This window comes from Danio aesculapii, chromosome 21 (genome assembly GCF_903798145.1).
Source record: "Danio aesculapii chromosome 21, fDanAes4.1, whole genome shotgun sequence".
Lineage (NCBI taxonomy): Eukaryota > Metazoa > Chordata > Actinopteri > Cypriniformes > Danionidae > Danio > Danio aesculapii.
Window position 1 is genome coordinate 12,063,901 of NC_079455.1, and position 22,500 is coordinate 12,086,400.

General features: G+C 34.6%; 1 protein-coding gene across 1 annotated transcript in view; it reads left to right on the top strand.

Moving 5' to 3' along the window:
* heatr6 (HEAT repeat containing 6) overlaps positions 1–22,500 on the top strand; it is a 36,291-nt gene that overhangs the window by 3,278 nt on the left and 10,513 nt on the right. The window contains 10 exon segments of the mRNA XM_056446883.1: positions 423–557; positions 3,440–3,542; positions 3,545–3,582; positions 6,684–6,940; positions 9,310–9,487; positions 12,714–12,920; positions 15,896–15,995; positions 16,758–17,107; positions 19,260–19,382; positions 21,390–21,479. Coding sequence (XP_056302858.1) covers positions 423–557; positions 3,440–3,542; positions 3,545–3,582; positions 6,684–6,940; positions 9,310–9,487; positions 12,714–12,920; positions 15,896–15,995; positions 16,758–17,107; positions 19,260–19,382; positions 21,390–21,479 — 1,581 coding nt within the window.

The window sequence follows — 22,500 nt, forward strand, 5'->3', positions numbered from 1 at the left end:
GGGTTACAGCTGGAAGATCATCTGCTGTGCAGAACATATGCTGGATAAGTTGGAGGTTCATTCCACTGTGGCAGCCCCTGATGAATAAAGGCACTGTAAAGAAAAATTTATGAATGATTAAGCACAAAACTAAATTTTATACAATTTGTAATAAATTTTATATAAATGATAGCCCATTTTAAAAAAATCTATATATACCATACAGTTTTACTTGGTCAAATTCAAAACATTAAAATGGAGTGGAAAATTAAGCATAAAATATCCCATGAATCATCAAGCGCCCTGCCTTAAACTCTTAAAAAGATAAGGAATTTACTTACAGATTTTGTCAAAAGTATGTTGAAGTACGTTTAAGCAGTTTCCAAAAATGTAGGCTGAAGCGCACATTTCTTATGAGCCCGTGTTATTCACCATTTTTCTAGTTCACTGTCATTTCACTGTTACCTCTGTTTCAGTTATTGCAGAGTGCCCTGAAGGGGATGCAGTATTTTCTCAATGGGGGAAAATGGAAGGCCGTTCCGAACCAGGATCTGGGCGCTTTATTGGCTGTGCTCAAAGTAAGCATAGATTTTTATATCTATAGATTTACAAATTACGCATGGAAGCTAATTTCAACCTTTAATAACCTTTTTTGTAGTCACTATATTGCAGTTCATTCCAATTCTAAGGGATGGTTTGAACATGTTCTAACACATTTGCCAAGGCATGTAAACACTTGTATGCATTGTAATTTGAAACTGAAAAATTCTGCAATATGCATTGTCGTAGAGATGGTATAATGATTAATGACACACTAAATTAGCTGTTTTTCTTCTTCTTTCACATACTGTCATGGTCTAATCCACAAATGTCTTATTCAAATGCAGAATGGGTTATTTTTACGGCTTCAGGGGTGTACATGAGACCTTAGAAGTACAGTAAGCTGACTTTTGGGAAAAAAATAGAATCATAATTTACATCTTAACTATATATTGTCACTTTTTTATATTGCAATCTATCAATATAACAACTTATTCCTCATGTTATTCCAAACCCTTAAGCTTTTTGTTCGTTTTCTTATCACACAAAGTATGAACTCTTCATTTGAGTTCAGAGATGAACACTTTTATGAGATTGTGAAGCAAAGTGAGGGGGGAGTAAATGATTGCAGAATTGTAATTTTCAGATGAACTTAACCCTTTAATTCCACTTTCAGACTACACAGTATTTTTGACTTTTACAACAGTAACTCAGATTATGTGATATTTTTGACCATTAAATTCATATTGAGTACACGAAATGCCACATTTTATCTTGCTTATTTCTTTAATAATGTGTGTGATGTTAGTCGAAATGAATGACTAACATCTGAGACAACATCACAAACAACAATTGTTAGAATCACCGCATAATGTTTTCCTGACTCTAGTTTCTTTACTAAATATGTGTGGCAGGTGTGTTGTTTGAAATATATATATCATAATTGATATAAGTTCATTGTTCAAAGAAAAAAGCAGGAAAATTTGCTACAATTTGCATCATAAACCTGGAAAGAAACTCATAGTGTGTATTCTTACATTTAAAGTCTGCATGAAATCGAAATGTACAATGTTTCTTTTGTTAGCACAGTTTGATAATCTGAACAATTAATCAGTACAAGTTAAAAGCTTTTGTCTTTTTTTTTTTTTATTGAGGAGTATTTTTTTTTTTTTTTTACAAAGTATATCTATTTGCTTCTGTAGTACTTCTCTGACGATGTAATTTTGACAGCTTGAGAAAGATATGCTTAACCAAGCCCTCTCCAACTGTTAGAGTGCAAAAATAAAAGTCTGCCCCCTACTCAGTATTTTTTTTTAGTTGGAAATACATCTTACTAAAATAAAAGTCTGCTGCAACTTATGATTCAGCAGAACTAAAGTCTATGTGAACCAGAAGTTGCTGAGATGTTTTTTTTTTCGTTATATTGATATACTTTATATCGGAATATTGAGTTGGGCCGGGGCTTTGTTTTTGTGCATCATTCCTCATAGCAAACTAACGGTAAGAGGGGCTTGGTTAAGAATATTGGGGCTGAAGCGTCAAACTGACATCATTAAAGAAGACCCGCAATTCCAAACACAGAAGCAAATGCTCAGAATTTGATTGAAGGTTACTAAAACAAACTTTTGTTTTCAGTGGATTAACTTGCACTGATTAATTGTTCACCCAAAACAATGTGCCCTAGCAAAACAAATATTGTAGATTTTGAGTATTTTCTATATATATTTCTGTGGTATTTTCATTCAGATGAAATTACATTGGTGAGCTAAACGTACGTCAGCCTAGGGTGCATTTCCCAAACAATGACATAACTCGTTGTTGAACTATCATAGTACGATGTGTTGTTTGCGGAAAGAACGATGTAGTGACCAGTGTTTCCCCAAAACCGTAGTTTCTCTGTCGCAGATCTGTCATTTGAACCACGTTAGTTATGATGTAAAATGTCCTAATGAGGCTCTAAACGGGGCAGCGTAATATCTTCTTAAAAATATGCACTCATTTTCCATATTACTTGAAATATATGTAAACTGAACATATAGGGCTTATGTTTACTTTACAGATATTATTAAGAGTATGCTATATTCTATTCTAAAACATAAAACTACTTTAACACGTATTCCAATCTCATATATAAATCGTTAATGGTTGTAATTTACCGAAGGCTATTTATTGATAAATGAAAAAAAAAAAATCTTATGTAGTAATAATAATAATAATAATAATAATAAAGTATTATATTGTTTATTTATTTAATTATTTTAAACTTAGAACATTTCTGCAGTGGTCGGAATGTGTCAAATTAACAGGCCATGTCATAAAAAGTGCTGATACATTTCTTAGTAAATGACCTACTATAAATTAAAAGCATTTAGTTTTCACAAGCTTTGGAGACGTAATGTAAATTCTGCTTTTAAATAATAGGTCACCAGTAGCTTTCGTCATGAGCCACGGCTGCGTTCAAATCGGCTTAAATGATTTCAAAGTGAACTACGAAGCGAACCCAATTGTCAATATGAAGATTGCTAAACCTAAACTGTAAAAATACTTTGAAAGCAAATTACACCTAAGAGAGATCACTTTAATGTATTTAATGTTTATATGTTAGAACAGGATAAGTAGGAATAGAACACAACCAGGAACTATGCTTCTAATTACAGCTCTAGAGGTGTAGCTGCAAGTGTACAAGTTTGCGTCACAGTTTGCGAATGTTCCTTGGAACAATGGATTTAGGAAAATATCAAATCACCAGACTTTGTTTGTGAACACAGAACTTGCGACCTTAGTTGGCTAATGATGGTCTTTGGAAAATGCACCCCTGGTCGTTTTATATATATAGCGTTTATTCAAACTGGTTTAATTCATAAACAAAATGTGTTTGTGTGAACAGAGTTACTGATAACTGTCTCATTGTTCTTGGCAGAGATTCATGTTCTACGGTTTGCCAGGAATTAGTGTGGAAATGCCGCAGGTGTTGTATCCCGCTCCTCTCCCTCAGTATGAGACCATTCCTGCTGCAAAACCTGAACTGCTCAAGACTCACCTGCACAGAAAAAGACTGCTGCTGTAGGTCATATGATTGTGCCACTAATTTCTGACAAATCTGAAAAACAGCACTTTTTAATCAAAAAACAAAAATAGTTGTTTATTTTACATGCAGGACAATTATTCAATAGTATCTGGATTCAGCCTTTATGATGCAAGCTGAGACTGCATTTCTCAGGTGCAATGTCAGACACAAAGAATTACATGCAGCTCAGATTGCACTGCATTGAGTCTGCAGCCAGACCCCTCTCCAATTTTTACCACAAAGTTAAAGGAACATTCTACTTTGTTTATGGAAATAGGCTACTTTTACAAGTCACGTGGAGTTTTACTATTACAGATTTACTATTTTGAGCACCTTAAGCCCATTTCTGTGTCTGGTACTTTTAGCTTGGCTTAGCATAAATCATTGAATATTATTAGACCCATTAGCATCTTGCTCAAAAACCAAAGAATGTCGATAATTTTTCTATGTGAAGCTTGATAACATTAATCTTGAAAACACCAACTTTTCTTCTACTATCGGTCTTAGTACATGATGTAGCTACAGAAGAGTCAAGTTTTAAATAGAAAAATTATTGAAAGACTTTGGAATTTTTTGAGCAAGATGTTTCATGCAAATAATATTTTATTTAAGAACAGTTGTTGGTAAGTCTATGCACAAAAAGGAGTGTCATAACGCCCTCTTGTGGGCTGTGCAGACAATAGAGTACTTTTCCTGTAACATTGCTCTTAGAATTCGAATTTTGCTTTTATTTAATGACCAAGACATTAAAATCTGGTTTTGTATGGGATGAGGCTTTAAGAAAAAAATATGAAACGCTGAAAATATTCCTTTTTACCATCAATAATTCCACTCAATGTTATGAATCAGCCTGGATGAAAATGTCTGTCTGAAGTTAGCGGGTGTTGGAGTCACAAAGTCTTCAAAACTCTAATCCGATGTCACCAAGAAAACTATAGCCGTATACCAAAACAAACTCAAGTGTCTTCAGGTTTTTTATGTTTACATTTTGAGAAAACACAAAAACACTTATGTAATTTTTGCTCAAAAAATAAACACAAAAAAATCAGCTTTCCTAATTTTTCTTCTCGAATAGTATTACACTTACACTACCGGTCAAAAGTTTGGGAGTCAGTTTTTTTTTCAGTTTTTTTTGTTAAAGAAAATTATTCTGTTCATCAAGGCACCATTTATTAAATGTAAAAAAAAGTTACATGGTTACATAGTCATTAAATATTTTTACCATTAATAATAGTAATAATAATAATAACAATAATAATTAATATTAGAGTGATTTCTAAAGGATCGTGTGACTCTGAAGGCTGGATTGATGAAGCTAAAAATTCATCATTAAAATCACTGAAATAAATGATTAAATTAAGTTATAAACTACTTTTGAACAGTTATTTTGTAGTGCAAAAATATTACCTCTGTCACCGGGGAGGAGCTCAGAGTATAGCCGCTGCTCCTCCACATCGGGAGAAGTTAGTTGAGGTGGCTCGGCATCTGTTTCGGATACCTCCTGGATGCCTACCTACAGTAGGGAGGTGTTTCAGGCATGTCCCACTGGGGGGAGGTCTCGGGGAAGACCCAGGACATGCTGGAGGGACTGTCTCTGGCTGGCCTGGGAACCCCTTGGAATCCCCCCGGAGGAGCTAGAGTGTCTGGGGAGAGGGAAGTCTAGGGTTTTCTCCTAAGACTGCTGCCCCGTGACCCGGCCCCAGAAAATCGGTAGAAATGAATGAATGAATGAATGAATGAATGAATGAATGAAAAGCATTTCACAATTTTATTATTTGTACTGTATTTTTGATGAAATAAACGCAGCCTCTGTGAGCAGAAAAAGCTTATTTTAAAACTTATAAAAACTACTACTGAGCAATTCCAGCATTATGGATGTGAAATTTACAGTAAAAACTCAAAACATAAATTCACATAGAATGTCTATGTTAACAATATATTAAAACATCTGCTTATATTTTCCTGAACAACTGACCACAGAGTTAAAGGACCAGAAAAATATCAATCTGTAAACATGTTTTGTACTTTAAATGAGGAAAATAAACATGCATTATGGATGTGACCAAAAAAGTATGCGAGTTTGCAGTATTCAACATACTTTGTAGAAATTCTGTGAATTAAACAGCACAAGCCAAAAAAAACATGCTCATCAAAAAGATAAAAGATGTCTCTCTACAGAACAAATATAATTGACTTTATTTTACTTGACATTTTTGCAGCTACGAGGAAAAAAAGTGTTGTAATGGATGTGAGATCTCTCTGTTATGGATGTGACCGATGTGAAATTGCCACTTGTGTGACTTTGGTAAATCAAATATAATTGTTTGAAAACATTGGCAGAGACATTTTTGAGTATTTACAGTACTGTAAAATACAAGCCTACACAAAGAAAATGTAAAAACGATTTCCATATTCTAGTGAAAACCTAAATTTTTTCATAGCAAGGTTGACATTTGCATGGAATTGCTCTACTGACCCCAAACTTTTGTCAACTAGTGTACATCTGATACATGTCAAATGTTATCCATCTGAATGCACTCATAGATGTAAGCACACATGCATCCACTTTCTCTTTATGCTGTCCTATATATGCATATGCAACATGTAGTGTACATAAGAATAAAATAAAAGAGAAAAGGGAAAAATTATCAACTACAAAACAAATAAGCTCTGATGTAGGAAGTGATTGCATCAGAACTGTAACTAAAACATTTGATCAATCTATGAGATGTTGCATAATTGGACCATTTATCCCAGTATGAAGTAATTTGTCAATGTTTCTGATTTACAAATGCTGTAATTTGCTCCATTTTATATATATATATATATATATATATATATATATATATATATATATATATATATATATATATATATATATATATATATATATATATATATATATATATATATCTCCATTGTAATTCCCAGCCACACATTAGGGTAGGACTTGCATGCTTCTAAATCATTTACACCATGGGTGCCAATAATTTTGACTGTACCTTTATGTGTCTGAAGTACAAGTCTAAAGGTAACTGGTAAATCACTCTCTGCCTTCATTTATCAGAGGACGTTAAAACACCTATTTCTCCTTCAGTCTCAACAGAAGAAGCGAAAGTCTCGAGGGAAAGGGAAAAAAGCTGGAGGTGATGGCAAGTGTGATGGGGAAGATGGAGAAGCTGATGAAGTGTCTGCTCCTGGTGGAGGAGATCAGAGCTGTTGGTCTCATGGCCCTCAGTCCTCCAGGTTAACTTCACCATCAGCGGCGACTCCGCAGCTTTACCCGTCCTGGAAGAAATACAGCTCGGACTCAGAGTTCTCTGATCCAGAGGGAGGAATGCAGTCTAAACTCAGGTTTGACCATTAATTTCAAAAGAGCTTGCTGTCATAATAAGGTCAATTAAAACATTAAGAGGCAGCAAATGAAATACACATGAAACACTTGTTTTATGTACTGGGAGATTTAAAATTACGAATGCAAATGATTTGTTTTTAAGTGTCCAATAACACTCGGATTTGATCTTTCTGTTTTATTTACGTTATCTTTTTTACTACAACAATAATATTATTAACAATAATCATACAAATTAGCAATTGAATCAGAGCATTTTTATGAATTTAGTAGGGCTGGGTGATACAGCAAAAAGAATTATAATATAAAGTTTCCTATCATTCGTTATCGATAATTATTGAATATTTTTTTTAGCAATCCATTTAGCAATATTAGGATTTTTCTTTCATTTAAACACTTTATTTTAATTTCACTGCTGCTAGTCACTGCAGTCATTTTCACATGTGTTATTCTGACCTGAGGCAGCGATGATGAAACCTAAGACGCGCAAGTGAAAAGCACGAGCACATGGATTCCTTCACTATTCGTATGAGATAATTAGTCTACCGTTATTACTGTAATGTGTATATTGCGTACAAAGTGTGAAGCAGATTGGTTAGTTTTACTTGCATGAATCACATGCACGCCACTTCCACACCATGTGCGTGTCACTCCCTCATTTGTGTGCACAAGTCGTGTGCCTCAATTGGCAATAATGAACTTAAACCTTAAGCTTATTGGCATTCCTTCCAAGGCACATTTGAATAAAACTATAGCGCTTTTTTTTTTTTTTTTTTTTACCAAAACTTTATACCGAACAATTTTTTTATTGTTATTGACAATGGTGTAGGGTCAATGGTGTAGGCCCAGCCCTAGAATTTTGAATTTAATAGTTGACAGTATCATATACATGATTACTGTCATTGTTATTAATTAATGGTGTTACGGATCACAAATCTCACGGTTTGTATCACATTATGGTTTTTGAGTGACGGATTGGACCATTTTTCGGATCAACCAAAAAGAGGAGGCGGCAAAAGTAATTTCTCATTACTTACAATAGTAAGTCTCATTTTCAATAAATGGTTCAGTTATTCCCTCATGAAACTTCATGTTTCATTGCTAGATGTATCATTTTTGCAGAATTTTGCCACCTATTGGTTAAATAATGTAATTGCTGCCTACAAGTTTAATTTTTGAGCGTCAAGTTAAATGCATATTTGGTGATTTTACAGTGATTGTAATCTTCACCATAAACATCAGTGGTTATATCTAAACTATAAACTGTTCTAAATCTCAGTACTTCTGTTTTATGTGACTGTTTGTAACTTCATAACTAACTCAAAAGACTGAAGACTGAATCTCTTTCTTGATTTTTGCGTTTTCAGATTTGAATGCTACAAGTCGAAGGATTAATAAACATGTGCAAATCAACATAATTTATAATTTATGTTGCATGGGTGTTGAGATCTCAATCTTTTAATGATTAATCGTGCAGCTTACACTGAATGCATTAATGCAGGCTAAACACGTAGTGACAGAAAACACCTTTAATGAAACCCACCACATCCTGAATAACCCACCACAACTTCTTCCTCATCATTATGTTTCACAGGAAAGCCTAAATGCTTTCATACACATGATTTGAATGAGGCGAAAGGTGATCTCTCTGCTATCGTTACAAATTTAGGATTAATCTACCAGTAAAAAAATGTATTAATCTACAGGTTGTGTGTACTCTGAACCGTGGGCTGTGATCCTTATGAATCAAGGATCAACCATGATCCTCTACACTCCCGTTATAAATATTATGATTTGTGTGTCTTTAATACTTTTATTTGTATGTCAGAAAAATATTTGGTTTGTTGTTGTTGATAATAATATTATTGTTATTAATGTTATCATATTACTTTTATTAATTTGTATTTGTTTCCTAATTCAAAGTGATAACAAATATGATGTGTGTATATACTCTAATAATTGCGCTATTTCATATATTTTTATTTTTTTGCCATGTCTAAGAACTTATTCCTGACACAGTGATTATTTAAAAAAAATTATTTATTATTATTTTTTTATTATTATAATTTTTTTAATACTGTATGATTATACTGTATGATTGAGTAGCGTACTAATGATAAGTGATCACACTTGACAATTAGGTTTCATTAGTTAATGTATTTACTAACATGAACTAAGTATTAACAGTACCTGTACAGCATTTATTAATCAAAGTTCAACATTTACTAATGCATTATTAACATATTATTAACATTTTAAAGCACACATTTCTGTTACACAAGAATTTCATTTGCTGATCTAGAGACATTGGTGTGCACTTTTTTTGGAGCTGAATGTAAATCTGTGAGTGTGTTTTCACTGTCTTCTATAGGTTGTATCAAGCTCGTGTGCGTCAGAGTTCACTTCAGTGTTTCCTGGCTGTTGTCAAGTGTGTAGAGAAGCGAATCCTCTATGGTTACTGGTCTTCGTTTGTTCCCGACGCTCCTGGGATTGGAGGTCCTCCTCCTCTCACCCTTCTCACCATCGCTCTAAAAGACCCATCGCCAAAGGTAAAACACACCTAAAAAATACTAAAACTAAAAAAAACTAAAACCAAAAAATCAGTGGCTCAGTGGTTAGTACTGTTGCCTTAAAGCAAGAAGATTGCTGGTTCAAGTCCTGGCTGGGTCAGTTGGCGTTTCTGTGTGGAGTTTGCATATTCTCCCCATGTTGGCGTGGGTTTCCTTTGAGTGCTGCGGTTTTGGGTGTTTCCCAGTACCGAGTTGCGGCTGCAAGGGCATCCGCTGCGTAAAACATATGCCAGAAAAGTTGTCGGTTCATTCCGCTGTTGCGACCACTGATAAATAAGAGACTAAGCCAAAGGAAAATGAATGAATGACTGAAATATTAATGTGAAAATATTACTGTTAATAACAATATTTTCACTAATAACATTGTGCCACAAATAATGTGTATTCATAGTGAAAGCTGAGTGAAGGGTCTGTTTGTGTTATTGTTTATGCTTTATTTTTTTCTTTCATGTAAAAAATGTTATGATGTTTATAGTGTTTTAATGCGACATCAGTGTCACAAGCATATGTGTTGACGGCACATTTAAATTCATTGTTCTTATCCTCAAGATTATTTTCTATATAACTTTCCAAACAGTACAGTAATGTATACTACTGGTCAAAAGTTAGGGGTCAGTTGTTGTTTTTTTTCATGTTTTTTTTAAAGAAACTTGTTCTGTTCATCAAGGCAGCATTTATTAATTGTAAAAAATTGTTCAATTGTTAAATATTAATGAACATTTTAAATAACTGCTTATTGTATGTAGTTTCAAATGAAATTATTACTCCAGTCATTATTGCTTTCATTACTATTACTTAATAATAATAAACAATAATAATAATTAATATTAGAGAGATTTTTGAAGGATTGCGTAACTGAAGCTGAAAATTCATCATTAAAATCACTTGAATAAATGATTAAATTAAATTCTATACTACTTTTTAACAGTTATTTTAACTCTCCAATAACATTTCACTATTTTACAATTTGTACAGTATTTTTGATGAAATAAATGCAGCCTTGGTGAGCAGGATAAGCTTATTTTAAAGGGCACCTAGGTTACCCCTTTTTCAAGATTTAATAAAAGTCTTTTGTCTCTCCAGAATGTGTCTGTAAAGTTTCAGCTCAAAACACCCATCAGATTTTTTATTATACCTTTTATAGGTTTTTATTTTATAGCTCTGAGCAGCAGGTAGCGTTTTTTTTTTTGTACTGCGCCTTCAAGGCTAGTCCTTCACGCCCACCGTTTCCACGTGCCTGTCAGCATGCATTAATCTTCTCCCTCGGCTGCTTCAGACACAGACAGATATGAAGGAAGCAGATCTCACGTGATACCAATGAGTATTTATTGGATTTGTTGTAGAGTTGCAATGATGAGTCACACACAATGTCATTACAAAGTTCACACACACACACACACACACACACACACACACACACACACACACACACACACACAGCGCGGACAACAACACACACAGACAGCGCGCGCGTTTAGCTTTGCACTCTTTTTGCACGCAAATGTGACAGGATACATATTAATATCCACTGCTTTATGGATATCTGTTATGTTAATGTACAAAATAAACCTGATTTAATGTCCACAAACTTAGATTGAAGCGTCGTCTTTTATAATTGTTCTGACATGCGGCTGTGCTGATGAAGTAAAAAAGATTATACGCATTACTACGGAGACATAAAATACGCAGCTGTCAATCAATTCAGGGGACTGTCTCAAAACCGCTCCAATTGATCCAGCGTTTTTATGTTGTTAAATTGGAAAAAAAAGGACTGGCTGTGTTTATATCACACCAATATGATGGCCTATACACTATACCTACACATATGTCTCTCCAAACAGCTTGAAAAGTAGATTTTTCCCCATAGGTACCCTTTAAAAACCCCAAACTTTTGTCTGGTTGTATACATCTGTAATTTTGCTGCAGAAAGGCTTTTTTGAGTTTTTGGAGTCATATATGTTTTTTTCGAAAGTTATGTTTGTTTAATAAGTTCATTTGATGACAGCTCATCATACCCATGGGTGTTTTTTTCTTTAATCTTTCACTGTTTTTTTTTTTACAATGTTTTGATTTTTTTTATATATATACTGAAATATATAACAAGTGACTGAAATTGTAACTTTCTTTTTAAACTGCATGGTTAATTTTCAACACCAAAAGACGGCAGAAAAGATATTCTTATTTAGCAATTGAGAAGCATAAATAAACTAAAAGACTGTAAATCACAGACTTTTTTTTACAGTGCTGTTTGTATGAAGCAAATTAGCGAAGATTGTGTCAGTTACATTGTTACACCAACAAATGGCAATAAGTTACCATTAAAAATTCATTTTTTTCGCTTAATAATTTTTTATCAAAAATGCTGATTCAACCAGCAGTGAAACAGGACATTAGTTTGTTCTTGAATTGTTCATTTAATGTGAGATTAAAACAACATTAATTAAATGAAACAAAATACTTTTTTTTTTTTTTTTTTTTTTTTTTTTTTAATAAATTGCAGCAAATGAAATTCATTTTTTCCTCTTAGTTGTCTATTCAGAATCAAAAACTCTATAAATTGAAGTTCATTCTATTGTGATTTTATGTTTTGCCTAAAACCAAGAGTCATGTTTTTCTTATAAAAAAGTGAAAATGAATAACCTGCACTTTTGGAAACAAACGGTTTTTCATATTAAAAGTAGAACATGAGCCGTATCTCCTCTAAATAAAATAACTTTTGCATATCCTGTAAACAATATTATAAACAGTGCATTTCTTGCATCTCCTAAAAAAATGTTTTTGTGTAAGTAATAATTTTAATGTAAAGGAAAATATGTCTCAAGGCATCTCTGACACAGCTGCCAATCATTGTCAATTGTCAAACTACAAAGTAAGGCTTAAGAATGGATCCATCGTCTTACTTGCCCAGAGATCAGATGTGGCAGCAAAGTGGCCGCAGAAGAGTAAATCAGCCACAGCCTTTAACAGAGCGAGTTCATGGGATACGTAGGGAAAGTAATTGAAAAATCGTCCTGAAAAAAATTAGATCGATTATAGGTTCTGAATGTCGATTTCGATTACTTTTTGATTTATCACCCAGCCCTAATAGCCAGTGAAGTTGATATTGTAATGCACATAAAAACTACTCCCATAATTGACACAATACATCAAATAGGTTGGAAAAAAAGTTGACTGGTCTTTTGACGTTCCCCATGTTGTGCTGTAGGTGCGGGCAGGCTCTCTGCAGGTTTTGTCTGCTCTTCTGGAAGGCTCTCGTCAGTTCCTGTCCACAGCTGAGGACACTGGTGCACCCCGTCAAGCCTTCACCCCCTTCTCAGCAACATTAGCTGCTAGCATCAGAGAGCTGCACCGTGGCCTGCTGCTAGCACTCGTAGCAGAATCCTCCTGCCAGACCCTCACACAGGTCTTAAAGGTATTGAAGTACACACGTTCACAAAATAGCTTTAATAACTAATTTCTAATAATGTTTTTATTTTTATTTTGCCAAGATGGTAGCAAATAATATTTTACTAGATAGTTTTCAAAATACTAGTATTCAGCTTAAAGTGCAATTTAAAGACTTAACTAGGTTAACTAGGCAAGTTAGGTTAATTAGGCAAGCAATTGTATATCAGTGCTTCGTTCGGTAGCCAATTATAAGGCTAATAATATTGTCCTTGTGTTTGTTTTTAAAAATTAAAAAACTGCTTTTATTCCAGCCAAAAACACAAATAATGTTTTCTTGAGAAGAAAAAAAATAGATTAGATTAGAATATCTTTATTGCCCCCGAAGGGGAATTAGGTTTACAGCAATAGCTGACAGTTGACAGCAACAAGTCACACTCGACAACATAAAATAACAGTAAACAATTCAGTAATCATTTAACGCTTGTTTAGTAACCCAACTGCAGTTGGAACAAATGAATACAAGTATCTGTTTGACCTTGCCCATCGAGAATAAGTATACCTTCTGCCTGATGGCAAGAGGCAAAACTTAAAAAGTGGGTGGTTCTCATCTGCTAAAATGGACCTAGCCTTCTTTATGACTCTATCCTCATACACTTGTCCAATACTGTTAAGATTTATTTTTATGTCCAAGATCTTTTGAGATTGATGAACAATTTTTGAAAGTCTGTTTTTACTTGTCACCCTCAAATTACCATACCAGCATACTACTGCAAAAGTTAAAAGAGACTCGATAAAAGAAGAATAAAATGTCCTAAGAAGAGGCCTATCCACATTAAATCCCTTCAACTTCCTCAAGTAGAACAGTCTTTGATTTGCCTTTTTACAGATAAAATTAGTGTTGGCCTCAAAATTCAGATTATCAACCAGAACGGTGCCCAGATATTTATACTCACTCACTGTTCTCAACAACAGTACCGTTTATTGTAGTAGCATTAGAAATAGAGTTGCAGCGAAAATCAATCAGCATCACTTTAGTTTTTGAGATATTAAGTTGTAAATATGAGTCTTTGCACCAAGCAACAAAGTTGACCAACACTGGGCCATGGCCCTCCTCATGATCATGCAACAGACTAACAATGACAAAATCATCAGCATGCTTAATTATATACCTTGATTCAAATTTACTCTGGCAGTCATTAGTGTAAAGTACAAACAATAATGGTGATGAAACGCATCCCTGTGGAGAACCTGTTGAGCAATAAATTGAGTTAGACAGTGTGTTGTTAACTCGGGTTCTCTGAGGCCTCACTGTTAAAAAATTAACCAGCCAGCATACCGTGCCCAGGTCAATGCTTGGAAATTTTAAAAGCCTATCGGCCAAAATATGAGGCTGCATACAGTTAAAAGCAGAAGAAAAATCCACAAAGCATAATCGCACATGAGTTTTGTCAACCTCCAAGTGACCTGTCACAAAGTCCAGTAATGTTGTTGTGGCATCCTCAACCCCTTTGTGTGACTGATAAGCAAATTGAAGAGGGTCTATCATGTTCCGGGTCATGAGCTGCAATTTCCTCTTAACAATGCGCTCAAAACATTTCATCACCAAGGAAATCAAAGCCACCGGCCGATAATCGCTTAGAACCCTAGGTGATGGAATCTTGGCCACAGGAATTAGTATGGATTTCTTCTAAAGTAGGGGGACAGATTTAAGTGACGGGGACAGTTGAAAATATGATTGAAAATACCACTCACGAATGGAGCACAGTTTTTCAATAGGTGGCCACTAATGCAGTCAGGGCCCTGACTCTTCTGCGAACTAGTTTTCGCCACACATCCATTTCATTAATCCGTATAAGGCTACCCGCTGCATTGAATTTGAGTTTATCAAGTTCGCAATATTATCTGAAATACCGTGTAAATGTCCTTGCTTCATTAAGTATCATTTGCAGGGTCTTAAAAAGTCTTAAATTTCAAAATTCTAATTTTAGGCCTTAAAAAGTCTTGAATTTACTGAAATATTGTGTTGTGGGTCTTAAATATTTTTTAACAGGTCTTAGTTTTTCTTTGTTCATGTATTGTTACCCAATCTGGCCAAAACCCATACAATCATCAACAATCTTATCTCAATAAAACTTCAAACTTTTTATTCAAAAAGGTCATTTTTAGCTCTATTTGTCATAATGCTTTTATGATTTTCCTTACAATAACATTTGTTTAAAAGTGCTCCATGTATTCACTGCTGAGGACACTGACCTGGACAGACTGTTGTGCATACATTTTAAAACATTTTTCATTTTTTTATGTATAGAAAAAAGTTTATGGATGCAAGTAAAGCTTGCTGGTTTTTGCACAATATTTAAATTATTTTGCTCAGAAATAAAATCTAAAATATGAATCTATTATTGTATTAAATAAATGTATTAAATTCTAATATTTTTAATTCTAAATTTTTAATTAAATTCTAATATTTTTTTATTTTAATTTTTTTTGATGAATCTTTTCCATCTGGGCCATTTGAAAAATTCCTTAGCCTTTAACCCTTTATGAGTCTAAAATTTAATTAATAATATATGAATAACTATACTATATATTTGTATTGTATCTTAATTTATATATAAGGTTATGGCTCATCATGATACAGGATAAATTTGAAATAAAAATAAGTTTGACATGTACAGTTGAAGACTAATTTTTCTTTTCTTTTCTTTTTTTTTTTTTTTAACAAGTAATGTTTTATTTCTAGTAATTCAGACTGGTAAAACATTGACTCAAATACAAAAATATATAAGAATATTACTAGATATTTTCACTACCATGTAATGACCAAAATCATTTCCCACAGATCAGCTACACTACTGGTTATTTTGCTAGAACAAATACCAGTTCCACACAAAAATATTTCACTGGAAGGACGCACTATGGTTTGGTCAGTGTATGCTGGTTTACTAGTCCTTTTGGATATGAAAAGTTTGTGAATGTGGCTTTTATTTTGTCTTCCAGTGCCTTGCCCACCTAGTATCCAATGTGCCCTATAATCGTCTCAGGCCAGGCCTGCTGAGCCCACTGTGGAAACAAATCCGTCCATATGTCCGACACAGAGGTACTGTTACAAGACACTCCAATTGTCCCATTAATGGGGTGGTTCACCTAAAAATTTGTTTCTTTCTTCTGTTGAACACAAAAGAAGATATTTTGAAGAATGTTTTGAGACCTTTTGGATCTTCTAAGTTGTTCTTACCTGCACCTTCAAAGAAGAGGCAAAAATTTATAAGATTTCATATAAAATACCTTTCAAAGATAAACCGAAGTTTTATAATGAATAATGAGTGAATAATGAATAGTCTTTTTTTTAACTATACAAACTGTTTAGTACTTGATTTTATGGCTGTGCAATTAATCCAATGTTAATATTTTTTTTCTTCCGACCAAATTGAAAAACATTCACCAAGATAAGGCGAGTATTGGGTTAAATCCTGCTTTCCTTCCAGCAGACTCCATTTGTTTCTGTGCAAAGACCATTTTCATGATCAAATCAGTTAAATCATGTAGCGTGAGGCTTGGTGATTATTCACATAAACAATTGCTTATGAAAGCATTATCAAAAAAAAAAAAAATCATCAGACATACTTTGAAAATTTTCTTGCTCTGTTAAACATTATTTTATAAATATTTTAAAAAGAAAAAAAAAAATCAAAGGGGGGCTAATGTGTATATTTATTTATTTATAATATACATTGTACTGAATTGTTGTACACAGTATTGAATATATTTCATATGCACACTGAAGTACCGTCACTTGCAGTTTTTTTTTGCAATAATAAGTGAAACGTTCCCCTTCTTCTCTTTCTTCCTCTGATGTTAGATGTGAATGTCCGTGTGTCCAGTCTCACCCTCTTCGGTGCGTTAGTCTCAACACAAGCGCCTCTTCCAGAGGTTCAGCTCCTCCTCCAGCAGCCCAGCTCCACGTCCAGCTTGGGCTCCGGCATCAGCACACCGCAGGAGTCTTCTCTTAGCTGGAGACAGCCTGCACGAAGAGATGAAGAGGCCTCTTCTCCTGCAGCAGCGGAGGGTCCGGAGGGGCCTTGCTGGCTCCTACAGCTGTGTGTAAGTCTGGTCACTCAGCCTCGTGAGGAGCCGTACTCTGACAGTGATGCTGGAGGGTCTAACGGAGCACCGCTCGAACCCTCACCTGTCCGACTTGAAGCTCTGCAGGTCAGTGGTCTGGATACATCTTATCATCTGTAATATCATGGTGTCCGTGGTGTCTTAAAGTCATCAATTGAAGAAAAAAAAAAAAAATTTTAGGCCTTAAAGTTTTACATTTCCGGAAAATTTGTGTTGTAGCTCTTAAGACATTTTAAACTGGTCTTAATTTTTCCATGTGCATGTAAAGCTACCCAGATGGCCAAACTCCCATAGAATCACCAACAGTCCATCTCAGCAAAACTTTTAACAAAACTCTGTATGTCTATATAGGGTTTATATGGTTCTATTATCTACATTACAGTTGTGAGGACACTGACCTGGACAGATGTGCATACATTTATATGTACACAACTAGGGTTTGCTTGTTGCTTGTCACATCATTTTAAATATGTGGCTAAGAAATAACTAATTAGAATATTTTTGATGGCGCCAGTAAAAATACTTAGCATTTAGCTGTGTATTAGTCTGAAATTTCATTTATCATGGTCTTAAAGTCTTAAAAATATTAAATTTGACTTGGTTAAACCTGCAAAAACTAAATATATATATATATATATATATATATATATATATATATATATATATATATATATATATATATATATATATATATATATATATATATATATATATATATATACACACACACACACACACTCATGAAAAAATTTCCCAACTAGGTCTGGGTTGCCAGATAATGATAGGGTTTCCTCTAGAATGTTTTCCAGCTGTGGCGGCAGCCTTTTACACAGATCCATCAACTACCAATGGTGTTGTTTCAGTGACAAATATCGTGAGCGCAGTATTACAATCGCATTTATGTAATACAAGCATTGGGATCTTTGCTTGCACACCGATTTCCTCTGTTCGTGCTCAACTTGAGCACCCTCAAATATATGCTGCTCAAGTGCAGATCTTCTTGTGCGCTCTCAAATAAACGCTGCGGAAGTGTGATTTAGTGCATTTATGTAACGAGTATGTCTCCCAACATTTATTAGATTTGCTAGGAATATTTATGAATGTCTCCAATAGACCTACAGAGCGGCATTAATGCGTCCTGACGTAAAGTGAAACGGCTATAAAGTCCAGCAAGATGAAGTCATTGCAAGCAAAACCCTAGACCTTTATCTATAAATAAAGTATAATTATATAAACTGTGTTCATCCTGAATGCTACGTTGTGTTTGCTGGCCTCATGCATCACGCACCTGTCAGTCAGCACATCACCTTAAAGGGTTAAACAAATAGCGCACAGCACTACTACGATTACAGAAAAGTTTGCGCGGTTATAATTCACTTACCTTTTTATACATTTTGGTGCGATTATTACCCGCTATCAAAAAACAAACTGAATGATTTGAATAGGAAGCTGTAATGTAGCCATGGCGGGATTAATTTTGGTGTGGCACCCCGCCATGGAAGAATGAATGTAGCGGAATCCATGAATGATATATCTTAACCCTTATGGGCAACACTTTATTTTGATGGTCCATTTGAGTATTAATAGACTGTCTGCTTAATATCTGCTGATGCTGCCCTTTCAACAGACATTTAACTGACTATAACAAACCTTGCAAGTACATGTCAACTCACACTAACCCTAACCCCAACCTTACAGTCTTCTTATAATCTAATGAGAAGTAGTTGGCATGTAGATGCAATGTAACTTATATTCAACAAACGGACCATCAAAAAAAAATGTGACTTGTATTTTTTACTTCTTATCTATATGTTTATGCAATGATTTTGGTAACGGGTAATTTTTTTCACCAAATTACCCCCAAATACTTTCATAACAATGCTAACTTTCAAAAAGTGTAAAAAAAAAATTGATCAGATTGTCCCTTTAAAATGTATATAAACTAAACATAAGTTGTTCTTATTGATGCATGTGTTACAGGCACAGGTTTGCACTCTGTTGGTTAAAAAACAACCTAGTATGGTTGCGGTTTTAGAAATATTTTTTGACCACCTTCAAAACAATTGAATTAAGGAAGATAATGTAGAAAATAATCAACGTTGATAACGCTATTGCAATAAATACTAGATGTTGTAATATAGCTTTAAGGTTGTGTCACATAGCACTAGTGGTTTGTTTGTGAACTTAAAATTTGTGTTTCTTGAAATCTTTGTCTGTGTTTGTATATGGTTTATTTCAGGTTTTGGCTCACCTAGTGAAGGGCTACTTCTCATTGGCTCAGGCGTCTCTGTTGGAGTTGGGGCAACTCAGTGCTCGCTGTCTCACAGAGCAAGACCCGTCTGTGCAGCTTCATGGAGCTAAAGTACTTTATCTTTAATGTCTTTTGCATGCTCTCTATTGGTGCTTGTCAAGCAAACAACACTATTGTTATTGCTTGTTTTTATTTCTAAACTTTAAAGTTAACATGATATGAAAACTGTAGAATATTTTTTTGTAATTGAATATTGCAATATTTATTATTAGTTGTATCAGACTTGCAACTACAGATGCATCAAATATTTGCATCAAATACATTTTTAGGCATTGCCCATCTTTGTTTAGCACCATAGTTACCATGCGATTGTTAATCGGCTGTCAGAACGACTGGGCAAAGCTGTGATATGAAATATAGCAATCTATAGCTATGTTTCCATCCAAAAATGTTAATTAATTTTATGCACAAATTTGGATTATCGCATAAAAGACGAGCGAATAAAGCAGCAGTTACATCCAATGTAAATTGGCGAACAAAATCGTCTCTTCCTGATTAACTTGCACCAAATATCAACAGTAAAAATGAAATTTGCTGCGAAATGAGAAACTGCGTGAATCTTTTCGTTATTTAATAAGTGACTTGCACCTCAGAAGGCAATCCTGACTAGCAGTGAACGTGCAGTGGCGTTTGAAGGCGTGAGACATGGAGCACAGACGCTCTTGATTCTGGAGGTAATAAATAATATAATAACGCTAATACTGAAATGGTTGAGGAATTTTAGAATGACCAAAACAACATTTCAGATGTTTTACAATGTGCATAGCCTGCTGGTTTGTCACATTTTTATCATCACATGATCTCTTATAACAAATTCACATGACTTTTTTCTTTTTCTAATGCGCATACTGGAATTTGTTCAGTTAGAGTGTTTCCATTGTAGTTTATGTGCATATTATGTGCATATGACTTTGATGTGCATTTTCAAAATTTGTGCGCATCTTGGCGTTTCCATCACCCAAATTTTTATGCGGATATTTAAAATGCACATAAAAATAGATGGATGAAAACGTAGCTAATGACTTATGCTGTTGAAGAGCGCTTTGTTGCTGCACCCACCAAAACAGAAGAGCAGCAGAGAGCACTGTTGACTAACTTGTGTGTGCCGCGTTACCCCCAATTTAAACAAGGCATCAGTGTTGCTGCTTATCATTTACTTCCAATGGAGTGACGTCAAGCATTGCTGAGCTGAATTTTGGGTCTGTAGAGTTGCAAACGTAGGCATCAGCCAATCAGACATCTTTATGCAAATACAAGTGTAGACACAGCCAGTGTCCCCATTAAGGCACCATTAAAGGTTCAAATATCTCAATATTCCTCTCTGTGGATATTCTGCTCATGTACACACATATTTATCTATGCATGAACCACACATGCCCAACGGAACAGCAACATCTGCTCAAAAAACCCACTGACAAGACATTTCTATGTTGTGTGCCTGCTTGTTCCTGCTGCTTGCAAAAGCATTATTAGGCTGTCATGGCAACCCTCTTAAATCTACTCATTTACTAATCCTCTGCTTGTTCCAAAGCTGTTTGGGTCTCTATTTCTGTTGAACACAAAGAAATGCCTAAGCCTTTTTTCACAACTGAAGATGTCAGTAGCTATATTTTGGTCTTTCTAAAATCCCTCAGCCAAAGTCTGTCATCAAAGTGGTTCAATATTATTACCTCCCGGAACCGTGTTGAGTGTCTGCACTTCCAAAGAGTGTCTCACACCTCCAAAAGGCATTCATTGTGTTTCATCTTCAACTTCTGAGGTGCAAGTGAATAATTATGTAAGAAAAAAGGCCCACATTGGCTTCTCCTACTACAGCAAATGACATTTTTCTGTCATATTTGGAACCAATTTATCAGAAAGTGACAATTTGTTCTTTTTGACTCATTGGATGGAAACTTGTGCTTTATTCACATATGTTTTATTTGATGTTGCGGTTTTGCACAAGTCAAATTCACATGTTTGTATTTTTCCCCCCAATGTTGTGCTTGTAAAAGAAACTCCACTAGAGTGTGAGTAAATAGTGAAGACATTTGACTATTTCTGTATCTTTCTCTCAAGCTTCTAGAAGAACTGGGAACTGGGATTATCCACCAGTACAGAGCGGATGCCAACACTCCACAAAGTGCCAAACGTGTGCCAGTGAGCCAGGTAAAAAAACACAAAAATCGATGTATGTCACACAGTGTTGGGTAAAGTGATTTTAAAAGTAATTGTGAGATGCTAATGGTCTAATCCAGTTCAATGATTTACGCTAAGCTAAGCTAATAATGCTCCCAACTGAGATTAACTGAATGGTTTTAAAAAGGGTAAAACTCCAATGTTTAATTATAGGGGAGTTAGAAAATCAGAATCAGAAAGAGCTTTATTGCCAGGTATGTTCACACATACGAGGAATTTGTTTTCGTGACAGAGATTCTACAGTGCAACAGGATTACAGAGACAGGACAAAAAACAGAAAATAAATATATTTAAAAAAATAGAAAAAAAAAATAGATGTAAAATAAAATTAGATTATTATCCCCCCAATAATGGAGTGTTCTTTTATTGAGTGTCACCATAACAATCTCATGTCTCACGGATGAGCATGAAGGTATAAAAGGTATAAAGGGAATGACAACAGAAGAAGATGAGAAAGAACTGGTCCTGGTGCTTGTTGTGTTTGTGTGTGTCAGTCATTTGTAAAGGGCTTTTTTTTTTTTGTAATAAATTTGTTAAACGTTTGTCAATTCTTCTTCCTTCCAATAGTTAGAAAGCTATTTAACCATATTACAGTTATATATTACAATCTTAAAGGGATAGTTCACCCAAAAATGAAGAGTTCTTGTTAATTTACTTAACCACATGTCATCAGAGATGTAGGCGCCTCCACAGTGATTCCTATAATGGCAGTTAATGGATGCAGTTTTTTTTATAAACATTTTTAAAATTAAAAATAAATACAAAAAAGGCCTGTAAAACAATTCATAATGCCTGAAATAGCCCCTCAACAACTCACCGCTCAACACCCAAGATAAGTCTGTGAATGCATTGCATATATGGATTCACTTCCTAATAATTTTGGAACCTTTGAGATCCCGGACGAGCCCCCGTTTAATTTTACGGTCCCAAATGTGGTCAGTGATAGAATAGAAGAGCAAAATAAATGAAACGCACTTAAGCAAATGCCTAA